General features: G+C 51.1%; 1 protein-coding gene across 1 annotated transcript in view; it reads right to left on the reverse strand.

The window, feature by feature from the left end:
• Positions 1 to 6,554: 6,554 nt before the first annotated feature.
• The window catches only part of Ccdc12 (coiled-coil domain containing 12), a 57,858-nt gene continuing 49,833 nt past the window's right edge, over positions 6,555 to 14,579 (reverse strand). Inside the window, exons 4-8 of the mRNA XM_041677104.1 lie at positions 10,902 to 10,981; positions 9,745 to 9,806; positions 9,539 to 9,573; positions 6,979 to 7,055; positions 6,555 to 6,897 (exon numbers count right to left, since the gene is read on the reverse strand). Of these exons, the coding sequence (XP_041533038.1) occupies positions 6,815 to 6,897; positions 6,979 to 7,055; positions 9,539 to 9,573; positions 9,745 to 9,806; positions 10,902 to 10,981 (337 nt within the window). The 3' untranslated portion in view covers positions 6,555 to 6,814. The remainder of the gene's footprint in view (positions 6,898 to 6,978; positions 7,056 to 9,538; positions 9,574 to 9,744; positions 9,807 to 10,901; positions 10,982 to 14,579) is intronic.

A 14,579-nucleotide genomic window follows, 5' to 3' on the forward strand; every position in this document is an offset into this window, starting at 1 on the left:
CTGGCCCCCGCACATCAGCCCAAGACCAGTTCTCTGACTCTGGACTGGGAACCTCTGGCCCTAGGCTGGCCCTCACTCAGAGGCCCCCAAGTCCCACCTGGACTGTCCAGGTGTTGGCAGACGTGGGAGCCCTCAGCGGGCCTGGCAGATGGTCAGGGCCCTGTTTGTCTTGAACAGCCACTGGAGCCAGGTGGTTATTTCTCCCTGCAAGGTCCCGCAGTCCAGCCAAGCCACAAGGAACACATAAACAGAACCAGGGCTAGTCACTGAGTAGACAAGGAGGAGGGCATCAGGAGACCCCTGTCCACTGCTTCCATAGTCTGTTATCCAGGTACCTCACAGAATCCACTGGACTCCAGATCTGGTCAGCGTGGTGGCCAGGTCCAACTCTCACCTGCTTGGAGCCTGCCAAGAGGTTCTACCTCTCTGTGGGTCCCATCTCCTCAGCACCAGCTGGGAGAGCATTGCTAAGATCCTGAGCAATTACAGGGCAGTGGTGGCGCACCCACGGGAGACAGGCAGGCGGATCTCTGGGAGTTCAAGGCTACAAGAGCTAACTTCAGGACAGGCTCCAAAGCTACAGAGAAACCTGGTCTCGAAAAACAAAACAACAACAAAAAGGAGTTAGGTCCACTCTGAGGGAAGTCTCATGTGGGGTTAAGCCTATAGCTGCAGCTCAGAATGGAATCATGGGACTACAAATTCTATTGCTGCGCACCCTTGGCCTGCAAGCTGCAGTGGGCAGGCCATAGTAGTCCACAGTTTCCAGTCCTCACCCCAAGGAGGTGACAGAGGGATAGACCAGGGGAGGGTGCTGAGTTCTCTGGAGGTTCAAGAGGGATTGACCCCGTCCAGGGGTCTGAAGGAACTCAGTCCTGCCGACTATCTGTGAAGCGACAGTCCTAACCCAGGATCCTGAGCGGTCACTGGCTCTGGGGAACAGGGATATGGGGCTTGTGGTGTGACTTCAGCACAACCAGGGTGGGTCCTGCTCCCTCCTTGTCCTTGGTGCCTTCTTGGCAATCACAGAACGATCCCAGCCTGAAGCTACCCCAGTAAACCGAAATAACCCTTGGTTTGGTAGGGCTGGTCCCACTGGCCAAGAGAGGCAGAGGGGAAAGGGGCTATGGAGTCCAGCAGGGGCCTGGGCCCTGGCTGGCTGTGTGCATACTGTGTTACCCTGGGCCACCTACTACCCTTTGTGAGCCTCAGCTCCTTGGAGGTCAGGCCCTGCTCAGTTTTCCTGACCCCAGGAAAGTCTGTCCCCAGGCTAAGCTTCAGCTACCTGGACAGGGTTCTCATCTTCCTGCCATGGGCAAAGAGGCAACCTTTCAGGATGCAAGGGGGAATCATTCACAGCTTCCTGCTTCAACTTCACTGTCATGTAGGCAGGGGAAGCATTAAGGCCAGGCTGGAGGATAGGTTCTGGGACATGAGGTGGGTTCTCAGCCAGCCCAGACCCACCCCTTCACCAATGCCTGTGGATCCAATCACTTCCTGTAAAGACCAGACGGAGGAGGCCTTTTGCCAGAACACCTCTGCCAGTCATATGAAGCACTTGTTCATCCAAGTCAACCTGACCCAGACTCTTCAGCATTTGAGTCAAAGGGTAATGGTGTGGACCACACAGTAGTTTTTGTCCAAAGGCCATGGTGCTACACTGTGTGCCATAGCAAGACCACTACGATAGAAGGCTGCATTGTGCACGGATGTCTATGTATATTTGGAGGTCTGCGCAAACTTGTGTATTTATTTGTACTTGTGTCTGCTTGTGGTTCTATTGGCACGTATACCTCTGTGTTTGAATGTGTGCCAGTGTATATTTATATCATGTTTCTATCTGTCTGTGTGTCTTCGTACATGTCTGTGTCTTCTGGAGCATCTAGGAGACTGTACCAGTGACTTTTTGTTTGTATGCCTGTCTGTGTACGTGTGATCTTTGTGTATGTGTGTGTGTTTGTGTGTACACCCGTGGTCTGCGAATGCCGCCTGTGGGTGGAATTTGGCTCTTAGACATGTTTGGTTTGGCTCTCCCAGTATTTTCAACATCTTGAGCCAACATTTAAAAATCAGGGTATTTCACATAAAAATTCAGCTTTCCAGCTTCTCTTAAAAATTCAGAAGCCCTGGCAGACCTAGACCAGGATTCCCATGAGGCCACTCTCCTCCTAAGCTGCACAGGGCCAGCCTCCTCCTTCAGCTTCTTCAGCCTTGCTTTTCTTGCCCATCATTACCTTGAGAATGGCTGGGTTTGGGACCCAGAGTGTGTGGTCACTACTAGATGTTAGGCTTTTAGGGAGTGTGTGCCTGAGTGTATGTGTGCATACGACAAACCTACAAAAGGTATGGGTCCTTCTATGTGAGGCAAACCTGAATGCTTGCATGTGCATGAGGCTTATATATGTACATGTATGAAGCCAGTGTGTGTGGGAAATGTATGTAAGGCTATGCATGTGTGTGTGCATGGAGGGGGGGCATATTCATGGCCATGTGGAGTGTGTGGGCCATTGTGGTCTGGCATACTCTGCACAGGGGCCTCTTCCGCCCTTTGAGGGAGAATCGGATTCCCAGCTTCTGGCTGGGATGCCTTGCGGGGTTTATTTCTGTCTCGGTGCCCACTGAAGGCCTGAGTAATGGGAACTTTTAAAGAAAACCAGAAATACATACGGAAGAGGCAGGCTGGCTAGGAAACTCAGCTCGGATACCCTGTCTGTCCACAGCTGCGTGAACCCAAGGCCAGGTCTGAGACTAGAGGAATAGCCCAGGATCCAGCATGTCCTCCCACATACTCTGTGGACTGCCTAGTTCTGCCAACTAAGAGCCATCTGGTAGGCAAGCTCACTGCTCCACTGGGTTAACAGTAAGCAGTGTGTTCAAGCAAAGGTGAGAGGATGCCAAGTCAGTCTGTACACGGGCAAGATGCCCTTCCCCAGTCAGGTTTTCGGAAAGTGCCTATCTCCAGGGCTCAAACACACACACATACACACACACCATACATGAAGTTGACTCCCCAGCTCAAGGAGAAGCAAGATTGGTGAGCCTGGCAGGGCTGAATTTGTCGTTAGGGACACCAGAAGACTTCTTAGACTGACCTGCTTGGTCCCTGGAACCTGCCCTCCCCAGGACATGGTCACCATTGTTCTGGGTTCAGATTACCTGGATCCCAGTCTAGATAATCTCTGACACCCAGCTACTTAACAGGGGACACAGGCCCATGGGAAAGAAAGGAGTGCTTCATGTGGTGGCGTGTCCTGCTATGTTGGTGGCCACAGGGAGAACAGGCGGAGCGAAGATGCTTTAGGCAGCCAGTCTGGTGTCTCCTGCTGCCACCCAGTGGCCATGTGAGAAACTGGGGAATTACAAGCCCTGGTGACATGAAGTCTCATCCTTTCTGTTTCTTCTTCGCAGCGAAGCTTCTTGTGGGGCACTGGAGGATCTGGGAAAAGTGGCCTTTAGCTTTTGTAATTTGAAGTGTGTGTGTGTGTGTGTGTGTGTAAGTGCTCTGGTGTGCCATGAGAGTGTGTGGCAGTCAGAGGACAAACTATTGGGAGGGAGTCAGTTCTCTTCTACCATGTGGGTCCCCAGGGTAAGGCTAGGTTGTCAGGATTGATGGCAACCACCTTCAGCTGCTGAGCACTCAATGGTTCCATTATCCCCCCACTCTCCCCGTGAGACAAGGTTTTACACTAGCTCAGGCTGACTTAGAGCTCATGTACGGTTCTGGCTGGCCTTGAACTCACAGCAATCTTTCTGCCTTAGCCTCCCTCCGGAGTGATGAGACTATTGGTATAAGCCACTAAACAAGGCTTTTGTTCTGTTTTTAAATAAATCTTAGGGGCTGGAGAGATGGCTAGTGGTTAAGCTGTTCTTTCACAGGACTCAGTTCAATTTTCAGCACCCACATTGGGGCTCACAACCATCTGTAACTCTAGGGGCAGTGGATCTGATACCTTCTCCTGGCCTTGTCAGGCACCAGGCACATACGTGGTGCAGAGATAAATGTGCAGGCAAAAAAGAAACATATGTTTAAAAAAAAAAGCCTTCACCTCATGTGTGTGCACTGGGGGTGCACATGACAGATGCCAACTTTGTGGAGTCGGTTCTTCCACCTCTGTGTGCTTTTGCTCTCTGAACCATCGCACCAGCCCTTGGTTAGACTTTTAAGTATATAATATACTTTTGCACTTTGATGCCTATGAATTATGACACTCTCATTCCTGGTACTTAAAATGTCTTGTCAGTCTTGCTCAACAGTCAGCCTTACTGATCTTTCCAAAAGATGCTGGTTTATTTGCTGTTTCTCCCACATCCCGGAGCAAGCACTGCCGGTTGCCTTCCTTTCAGTCATGGGCAAAGTGCCTAGCTTAAATCACCCTCATGACCCTCGCCTCGTGACATCCCTGCAGCTTGCAGGAGCCCTGATACATTAATGACCAACGAGAAGTAAAAGAGTGTGGTGGATGGGACTTGAGGTGAGCGCAGATGCCACTAGGAGAAAGTAAAGCAGGGGGCTGGGGGGGGTCACACAAAAGGGACTCACATCCCTGATGGCTTCAAGTGTGCATGCACGTGGTATGCTTCTGTGAACATTCCTGGCCTGTCTCCTGGTGTAGACATGGAAAAGTTCACCAGGACACTAGGGTCAGAGTAAACACAGGCAACTTTTGGAAGCGGTCTCATTATCCGCCACGACCGTGTGCACACCCAGCACCCCAGCTAGCTAAGTACACTGTGCTTGCAAGTCTCCATTGCGCTGGTTACTCCAGCCATTGCCGCCGCTCTTTGCAGATCCTGTGCTCGTCAGAGCTCTGCAGGTCCCTTTTCTTTCAATCTGGCATAAGGCTTTTCTCTTCTGAGACACCATCTCCCTACAGCCCAAACTGGCCTCAATGTCCTGCCTCAATCTAAGAGACCTGGGATTACAGGTGTGTAATACCATTCTGAGAAAAATTTTCAAGATTTCTAATTAGTTTTTACATCTAATTCTTGTTGAGTTATAGGGTGTGGGCCCCCTTATTTCTCTGATAATAAAACAGACTCATTTTAGGGCTACTGTTTCAGCTTCCTTGACTATACATCTCCCTTTGCAAGGCTGGAGAGATGATCAGCGGTTAAGAACACTGATTGCTCTTCCAGAGGCCCGGGTTCAATTCCCAGCACCCACATGGTAGCTTGCTGCTGTCTGTAACTCCCGTTCCACTCTCACATAAAACATACATGCAGGCTAAACACCAAAGCACAGAAAATAAAAATAAATACAAATTAAAAAAAAATCTCCCCTTGCTTATAACCTGTAACTCCAGTTCCAAGGGTCTGCTGCCCTCTTCTGGCTTCCATGGGAACCAGGCATAGATGCAGGCAAAACACCAAAAGATGAATTCCAGTCTACCCACTGCTGGATTATTGGCCACTCTTTTGGGTACTAGACTTCACATTTTTAAAATGAGGGTTGGACATGGTGGCACACACCTTTAGTCCCAGTACTTGGGAGGCAGAAGCAGGTGGATCTGAGTTGGAGGCCAGCCTGGTCTACAGAGCAAATACCAGGATAGCCAAGGCTATACAGAGAAACCCAGTCTCAATAAACCAAAATTTTTAAAATGAGATTTGTATGTGCCATGCATTCTGGAACATCTCCCCCCCCCCCCCCCCACACACACACCAGCAGCAGCTGCATGCCCTTGTAAGCTTAGATGTCAGAGGACGATTAGCAGGAGAATCAACTCCATAATAGGATTCTGGGTCATCAGGTTCAGTGGGAAGTTCCTCTACCTGTGGAGCCATCCTACTGCCTCTTCCTCCTCCCTCTTCTGAGACAGTCTCATATAGTCCAGATGGCCCTGTACTCACTCTGAAGCTGAGGATGACACTGAACCAATCAATCCTCTTGCTCTCCATCCAAGTGCAGGGTGTTACGTACACCTGCTTCACGTGGTAACCGCAGTGAATCCAGGGCTTTGTGCACACTAAGCCAACAATGACAACGGAAGTGCACACCCACAGACTCTTTTTTTCTAAGCTGGGGCCCCACCGTGTAGCCCTGGCAGTCTTTTAACTCCTGCCCAGACTCTTAAATGCGGGGATTACAAAGAATGAACTCCTGTCAGGGGACCTAGAGCTCTGACTGGAAGAGGAAAGAGCTGCACTGCTGGGAGCAGGGAAGAATCAGGGGAAGCAGTGTGGTGGCCTCAAGTCATCAGTGGTTCTATGTGGAAATCTGTGGGAGCCCACCCTCTTCCCTCTCACACAGGGAGGGTCCAGATGACCTCTATGGGAGTCTCTCCAGCGTTCCTATACATTACTGCAAGGCTTAGGGCGGTGTGGGGGAGGTCTGGGAGGTCCTAAGAAGACCCAAGAGTTCTGAGAAGACCATTGCTGACTCTGACTAGAGACTTGGAGCCAGCAGGCCAGCCCTGGCCCCTACCCACACCTCCAGCCTCAACAAAGCTGGCCCAACCCAGGGGTAATAAGCACATTGAGCATCACCTCTGCATTCTAAGAGTTCAAACCCAGAGAACCTAGCAAACAGGAAATGACGACAGGCCTCTACCACATGGGAGTTTACTTGTCTCTATTTCCAGAAGTTAAAAAAAAAAAGTTCAATATACACACATATGTACAGACCTTAGCTCTGAAACACTCACAGTGGTGGATGCCCTGGGGACGAGCTGGCCTCATCTCAAAGAGGTTGAGACTTGACTGGGCTAGCTTAGTTCTTGAGACCCAGAAGTGCTGGCCAGCCTAAACCCACCCCTGGCTAAGACCATCTTCCCGCAGGACATGGGTGCTGGGCAGATGGGACATGGAGAACACCTCAGTCAGAGTCACAGGCCTCTTGTCCAGTGGTGGCGTCCACTGCAGAAGCCAGGCTGTCTTCTTGACCTTTGAGGCGTTCACCTGAATGGGGAGTGAACAAGCGTTAAGAGGCCCTGTGCTAAGTCACCACCTGGGGGCAGGACCCCGCGGGCCAGCACTTACGGATCAGCTCTGCGATGGCTCTCTGGGTCCGCTTTTCTAGCTTCTCCAGCTTCTTGGCCACATCTCTCTTGAGATCCCTGGAACAGGGAAGAGGGGAATTGGGAAGCTAAGGGCTTGCATGTGTGGCCCTGGGATCTTCCTGCAACGCTTCAATATTTATATCCTCAGATGTCTAAGGGGCTGCCCTGGGAAGATGGACTTCTCTGCACTTCTGGGTCCTCAAGAGCCACCATTCTTTCTGGGTCCACTGAGCTAATAACTAAGCTAAGGGAATGTGCACTACAAACCCAGCTGAGGTAGAGGGCTGAGACAAAACGGCCTGCTATGTACCCTAAGTCAGCATCAGGGAGCAACTTGCCGAGCCAGCTGCCACAGCCACCCTCCCACGCCTGGGGCCTCCAGATGTGCCCATGAATTCAGCCTGAGTTCTCTGGTTCTGCAGTTCCTACAACACACACCTCATGCCTCTTTCATCAAATTAAAGCGCTGTAGTAGGTGCTGTATCTACATGAATCTGCAGGCAAAGAGAACAGCGTTGACCGCTGGCCCAAGGCACAGAGACACATGCTACAGTCTACAGCACCTCCCTCCCTTTCTCAGCTCAGTTGGAGGGCCTTGCTGTTATGGAAAGTTCCTTTACACTTTGTGAAGATGTGTCACTGTGACTGGTTTAATAAAGAGCTGAATGACCAATAGCCATTCAGGAAGAGGCTAGGTGGACTTCTGGGGACAGAGAGGTCTCAGGGAAGAAGAAAGGCAGGGCCGCCAGCCAGGCACATCGGAAACAGGACATGCAGGAGAGGTTAAAGCCAGGAGAAACGTGACAGCATGCAGGTTAATAGAAATGGGTTAATTTAAGTTATAAGACTAGTTAAAAACAAGCCTAGGCTAAGGCCAAGCTTCCATAATTAATAATAAGTCTCTAGGTCATATTTTTGAGCTGATGGCCCAGATATGTGCTTGAAAGTTTGTGTGTTTTCAGAGCAAGGGGACCAGACACCAATGAAAAGGGGTGGCCCGCTGGGCAGTGGTGATGCACGCCTTTAATCCCAGCACTTGGGAGGCAGAGACAGGTGGATCTCTATGAATTCGAGGCCAGCCTGGTCTACAAGAGCTAGTTCCAGGACAGACTCCAAAGCTACAGAGAAACCCTGTCTCAAAAAAACAAATAAAAAACAAGAAAAGGGTGGCCCAACTGAACCAACTTCTCAGAGTGCCTCTGTTGCAGTTTCCTCAGAGTTCTATAGCTTCAAGGATGCTGGCTGAGATGGTCCAGCCTCTCACAGACTACTCCAGCCAGGACTTCAGGGAAGGATGCTGGCTGAGATGGTCCAGCCTCTCACAGACTACTCCAGCCAGGACTTCAGGTAAGCCTTGCACTTTCCCATTGCACAGAGACTGGACAACAAATGTTATGGCTAGTTTTCCCAGGTCCTGACCATTATCTCAACTTTCTCATGTTCCCTAAAGATGCTGTCACCCACAGACAACAGGAAGCAGTCTAGAGAACACAACACTCACCTTCTCAAAAGTTGGAGTGGGTTGTTATTGGTCATTTGGTGGATTATGGATGTTTGTCATCATTTAGGGGTCTTGGGTCTTTGATGGGATTATCAGATAGTTATAGTGTCCCTCAGTCATGACAGAAAGTAAATTGGGTACAAAACTTTGGACTCATCAAGAGAGGATAGATAATGGAGTGTTTTCTCTGAATTTGCCAAATACAAATGGATTGGACACTAATTACAATTAAAATGTAATTCTTACCTGATAATTGTTCTTACTGTTTATAGTTTTATTATGCTTGAGTTAAAACCTTTTCTTTTAGACAAAAAGGTGGAAATATTGCAGAGTGTTCCTTTCCACTGTGTGAAGATGTGTCACTGTGGCTGGTTTCACAAAGAGCTGAATGGCCAATAGTTAGACCGGAAGAGGTTAGGCGGGACTGCTGGGGACAGAGAGGTCTCAGGGAGAAGAACAAAGGAAGTAGGACGTGCAGGAGGAGATGTAAAAATCACGAGCCACATGAGAACACATAGATTAGTAGAAATGGGTTAATCTAAATTATAAGAGCTAGTAAGAAAGAAGCCTAAGCTAAGGTCGAGCTTTCATAATTAATAATAAACTTCCATGTCATTTTTTGGGAGCGGGCAACCCAAAGAAAAATCCACCTACACCTTGCAGGCTTCTAGACCTGAAGAGATTGGGTACCCTATTTTACAGTCAAAACAGAGACATAAACCCATGTCTGCTTGTCCATCCATTTTCACTGTGTTCTCCTGAGCACAAGCATGCACTGCTCAGATGGGGCCGCCAGAGCAGGTGAGTTTCCAGCCCTGCAGAAGGCTTGAAGGGACAGCTGCGTTCATATCGCGGGCCCCTCTGCGGCACTTCCCCCCTGCCATCAGTCATGCTCTACTTAGCCCATATGTCTGATTTGTACAGATCTAGGCCTGCACTGCTTGTCCCCTTGCCTGTCCTTGGCTGTCCTCCCAGTAGGGACCTATGACATGCAACAAGCACCACCATCCCCCAAAGAGCCTGCATGGATAACACTTACCAATCAGGTTTCCGGGGTGCCAGGTTAGCCAGATCCTAGGGAGACAGGAGACAACTCATCAGGATCAAGGCCCACCCTCAGGGGAGTGGAGAGACAGGGCACAGAGGTGGAAAAATGAAGACAGGCAAGGAAGGAAGCAGGGTGGGAACAGAGACATCTAGAGGAGGAAGCTACACAGCCAGGGAGGGGGCCACCCAGGTACTCACCACTTCCTCAATGACAGGCTCTGGCTTGGCAGCCTCTAGTTGCTCCTTCACCTTCTCTTCCACTAGAGGGTGCAAGAACAACACAGATCTGCTGGAAAGGAACTGCTGTTCGGCAGTGATCAGCCTAAATGGCCCCAGGGAGGGGGAAGAACCCCAGTTTCTTGCTCTTCCCTCTCTCCTAGGCCCCCAATCAGTCCCAACTCTGGAAGAGACCTGGTTTTCCAGGCTGAAGGCAGACCTCACGGCCCAGAAAGGGACAGCAGTGGCCTACAGCTGAAATGGACAAGGTCCAGAACTCATATTCCCAACAGTGGAATGGGAGGTTCCTGTGTACACGGGAAGTGTGGCATTAAAAGTGAAGGCTATAAGGGTTTCCTCTGGGTCCCTCCTGGCCAGGGTCTGGTGGCCTCTCTTCCCATCCCACCTCGGGGACTCACTGACAGGCACCTCCTGCCTCCACCAAGTCATTATGCTTCTGGGTGGCTCCTGAGGACAGATGCCAGAAACACTAACAACCACCGGCTCTGGGTTTCCTTCAGTCCTGTCACCAAGGACATGTCCTTCTGTCCCTTCATTCTCCTGCCAGACAGAAGTCCTGGGTGGCCTCCTGGCGGAGGGAAGGGGCAGTTCCTCATCCCTCTCACACCCTGCCACCGCTCTGCCAGGTGAGAAGTGGACCAGCAAGAAACAAATGAAAATGTCTGAGTTTCTGATGAGGTGGATCTGTGAGCTCCACGTGAGAGCCTGTCTTAAAGCAACCAGACACAAGCAGAGGCTTCAGGACAAAGGAGGATTCTGCTGCTGTGACCAGGCTCTCACCCTGCATTATGGCAGCGGCAAAACCTGAGCTGAGCCCCTCGCTGGCCTTTGTGCTGCTGCTGGCTGTTCAAGTGTCTAACCAGCTTCTTTTGGGGTCTCTTATTCTGCTCCTCTCCCCAGGGGCACAGGACTCACCACCTTGCCATGCTGCCCAAGGACCCCAGGTCACTTCTACTCGTCATCCCTCCAGGATGGGAAGTGCAAGGGGCCTCTTTCCTGCCCTCATGGCCCCTTTGTGGGCGCTGAGGTTTGCGAGTGTCCCAGAAGCCCTGTCTCCGGGACAGGCAGCCCTTCTCTGAGGTTGACAAGACATAGGGAGGAAAGGGCAGCCCACGTACCTGCAACTGGTTTGGCCTGGGGGACCCTCCTCCTCTTCAGGTCCTCATCCTCCGGGACATAGTTGCGAAGCCTGAGACCCCTGTGAGAGTGGAGCACAGCAGTCCTTCAGTACAGCAGTGGGTGGGGTGGGTGCTGCTCATTTGCTTCCCACAGCTTACAAGTTCCAGTGCTCCTCCTATTTATCTAGAGAGGGCCGAGTGAAGGGAGGAACAGAACTTAAGCATCAGCCACCCCCCCCCCCCATATTCCAGGAGCTGGGGCCAGGATGACTAGGAACATTCACTAGTATCTCCTGAATTACTCTTTGAAATTACCATTCGACAGTTATGGGGCCTAAGGGTCAGAGACTATGCCATTGTCCTGAGGTCACACAGCAGTGACTGCACATCTGAGAACAAGGCTATGCCAAAGCTCGTGGGTTGAGTCACTCCTAAAAGAGAGAGCCTTCCACACTAGCGATGCAAGCCCAGTCATCTTTGGCAGAGCCTTCGTGTCCTGGAGCCAGGGTATGTCACATAGTCTAGCACCTTTAGTGGAAAGGGTCTTGGGTGTACTGGGCCAAGGGCGTGTGGCTGAGTGACCTAAATATGTGTGTGTGTGCGACAAACAAAGGCAGTATGATAGACAAAGATTCCGGGGGTGGCTTCTGGGCCTGAGGCTATAGTGGATGGGACCAGACTGCAGAAGACACTAGGTTGATCCCCTCCACACCTGATGACAGTGGCCCACAAATGCCATGGGGACAGGCACAACATACACAAGGCTGGGAAGCCATGGTTCACTCTGCATGCTGGTGAGACCTACGAAGCTCATGCCCTGAAAGGTCTTTTGAATGCAGTTAGGGAAACCCAAACCTAGGGGTATGGAGTCTCAGGGGTCAGAATCACCCAGCAGGAGCCCAAACCCAGGCCTTTTATCTCTCTGCAGGCCACCTTCCAGTTCAGCAGCTCATCAAACCCCAATCACATACAGAGTACTGTCCCTAGGAAGAGGGGGCCCTGGCTACCCCAAAGGACAGCAAGGTGAGAATTCCAATGGGGCCTCTGAGCTTAGTGATGGGGAGATGTAGATAGCAGACAGACCCCTAGGCCAGAGAGGCACAATTAACGCCTGTTTTCCCCACTCTATTATGGGGCCTTGAACTCTGGCCCCACAGAAAGTTCTGGGTTTTCAGACAGCCTTCCAACTGTGAGACCTCTGCCTAGGTCCCAGAAAGGGCAAGCCATTCTACAGTGAGGAGCATGACACCTGTGGTCACACAACTAAGGACAACGCTGTGAACTTGGAGCTTCACCTGTGCCCTGCTCCCAGCTCACATACCAACATACCATTTCCTCCCTCCTGCCAAGGCCCTGGGGAGTACCAGTACCCACATGGCCCGTCCCACACTCGCAGGGGTACCCTGTCTCTGTTCCCTATGCCTGCTCAAGCCTGCGGTAAGCAGCAGGTCACTGAGGCACACAGTGAGAGAGCGGAGCCTATTTGCTACCATGGCTTTAGTTCACTATGGGGTGGGGAAAAAGAGGAAGAGAAACTGGGTGTGGGAAGAAAATGGCAGGGATTACTGAAAGGAAGGAAACAAAAACCCCAAACCCCACAACTAGGTCCAGGTTCCATGATTAGTCAGAAGAAGGGAGTCTGCAGCAAGAAGCTCCATCTGCAGCCCCAGGTCTTCAGGAGGTCACCGGGATGATGGGGAGCCCAGGACGGGAGGGAAAAGTCACAGCAGAAAGCTGCAGCCCTGTGCCTACTTCCCAGCTCCAGTCGTGGAGTAAGCCCTGAGTGTGTGGACGTGCACCACTCGAGAGCAGTCAATCTAGGCCTTCACTGTGAGAGGACCCATTCGGGGCCTCGGATTCCACGTCAATGACTATGGAGGCTGTGCTGTGTGCCTGGCTCCATCAAGCTGGGTTCAAGCCCTCACCTGACTCACTCTGAGGGCAAAGGAAGAGGCCCTCTTTAGGCAGACTGACTAGCTGCCCTGGCCCACTGCCCAGGGCAGGAGTCTCGGGGAAGGAGCACTGGGTTGTGCTGGAGACTTTTCTAAGATTTAATTCCCTTTTCCACAAACAATTTAGCAAACCTGACTGGAGACCCAGTTTAAACATCTACTGACTGGCCTTGGAGAAGCGCCAAGATGACAGGATTGCAGGAGCTGCAGGCAGAGATAAGAACTGCAGGACAAGGGCCTGCCTGCCACGGGCATCTCTTAAGTGGGGTCTGCAAAGATGAGCTTCCTGCTGCAATCTCAGGTGGGAGACAGAAGAATGTAGTGGGGCCAAGGACGAGCAGGGCCCTGGCAAAGCCCTGGGTGGGCTTTTCGTTGTGACTCCATCCTAAGAATGGGTGGACCTGCAGCACGTGACTCTGCCAGAGCTAGAAGCAACCTGAAAGACACCAGGGCAGGTGGGTCTCCCCTCAGCAGGGTGTGCAATGGAACTGGAACTCCATCGGTGTCCAAAGGATGGGTCAGGGAACTGCTAGAGCAGCTGCTGGTGAGAAGGACATAAATTCTCTCCGGAGGAAAAGGAGCAATCCAGAACCTCAGATGACTCCAGAATTACTGTGCATAACACCCACAGCTCACTGAGAACAAGGAGGAACAGAAATACAGGCAATGAAGTGTGGGCATGGAGGTGCAGGCCTGTAATCTCAACATTTAGCAGGCTGAGGTGGGAAGATGAATTCTAGCAAGTCTCAGCAATACAGCAAGACCCCTTTCTTAAACAGAACAACCCCCACCCTGCCAAAGTAGAGCAAAGCAAAGCAAAATTAAAATATAAGCAGGTGTGATCTTGTTCACCTATAATCCCAGGACTTAGTAAGAGGAGGATGGATTGTGGGTTCAAGGCTAGCCTGGGCTACAAAGTGAGATTATATCTCAAACAAACAAATAAAATATAATACAAGAGGCTAGTCCAAAGGGCATGGTACCTGAATGTCCTGAGGCTTACATGGGACAGGAAATAGAAGACAACTACTACATTTTAATAAACTACTTTTTAGGACACTTGTTAAGAAAGCATGCTGTCCTCCCTAGGAAAGACACACACACACACACACACACACACACACACACACACACACAAAGGGGTGGGGGGAATGGAGATTACATTAACAGAGTAGGTGACAGAAAAGGGACAACAGGTAAAATGCCAGACCAGGCTCTCCAAAAGCAAGTTCCTTTGACAGCTGAGCAGCCTTCTTTCTAAAGACTGGGTGTGGTGGGACCACATGCCAGCCAGATTAGCAAGGCGAGCCACCACCTACCACTTTCTTAGTGGGTCAGGAAATGCGGAGCTGCCTGCACTCACACCGGGAGGCCATTCTTCTGGGGATCATGGGAGCCAACTGCTGGTTCTGACTCCCTCGCCCCTCCATAGAATAAGTAGCTGCTGGGGAAAGGGGGGGGGGGGGTCTAGTCCTGGATCTTAATAGTGTGACCTGGGCCCAAATCTTGGTTTTGATGCTTTTGAGACATGGAAAACCATTAGTATCCACGTGGATGCCCAGAGGTCGGGTGTGAAAGGCTGAAGTCATCCTAACTGACTACAGCAGGGTCCTCTAGAACAGACATCTCATCTCCATGCTTCTGCTCAGAAGCTCTTTGGCCCTGAGAGCTCCACCTGGCGGGACAAAAACAAAGGAAACCCACAGCACAAGGGACAAAGCCTTGT

The sequence above is a fragment of the Microtus oregoni genome, unplaced genomic scaffold, assembly GCF_018167655.1.
Source record: "Microtus oregoni isolate MIOR12 unplaced genomic scaffold, Mior012 000028F_ref0000031, whole genome shotgun sequence".
Classification (NCBI taxonomy): domain Eukaryota; kingdom Metazoa; phylum Chordata; class Mammalia; order Rodentia; family Cricetidae; genus Microtus; species Microtus oregoni.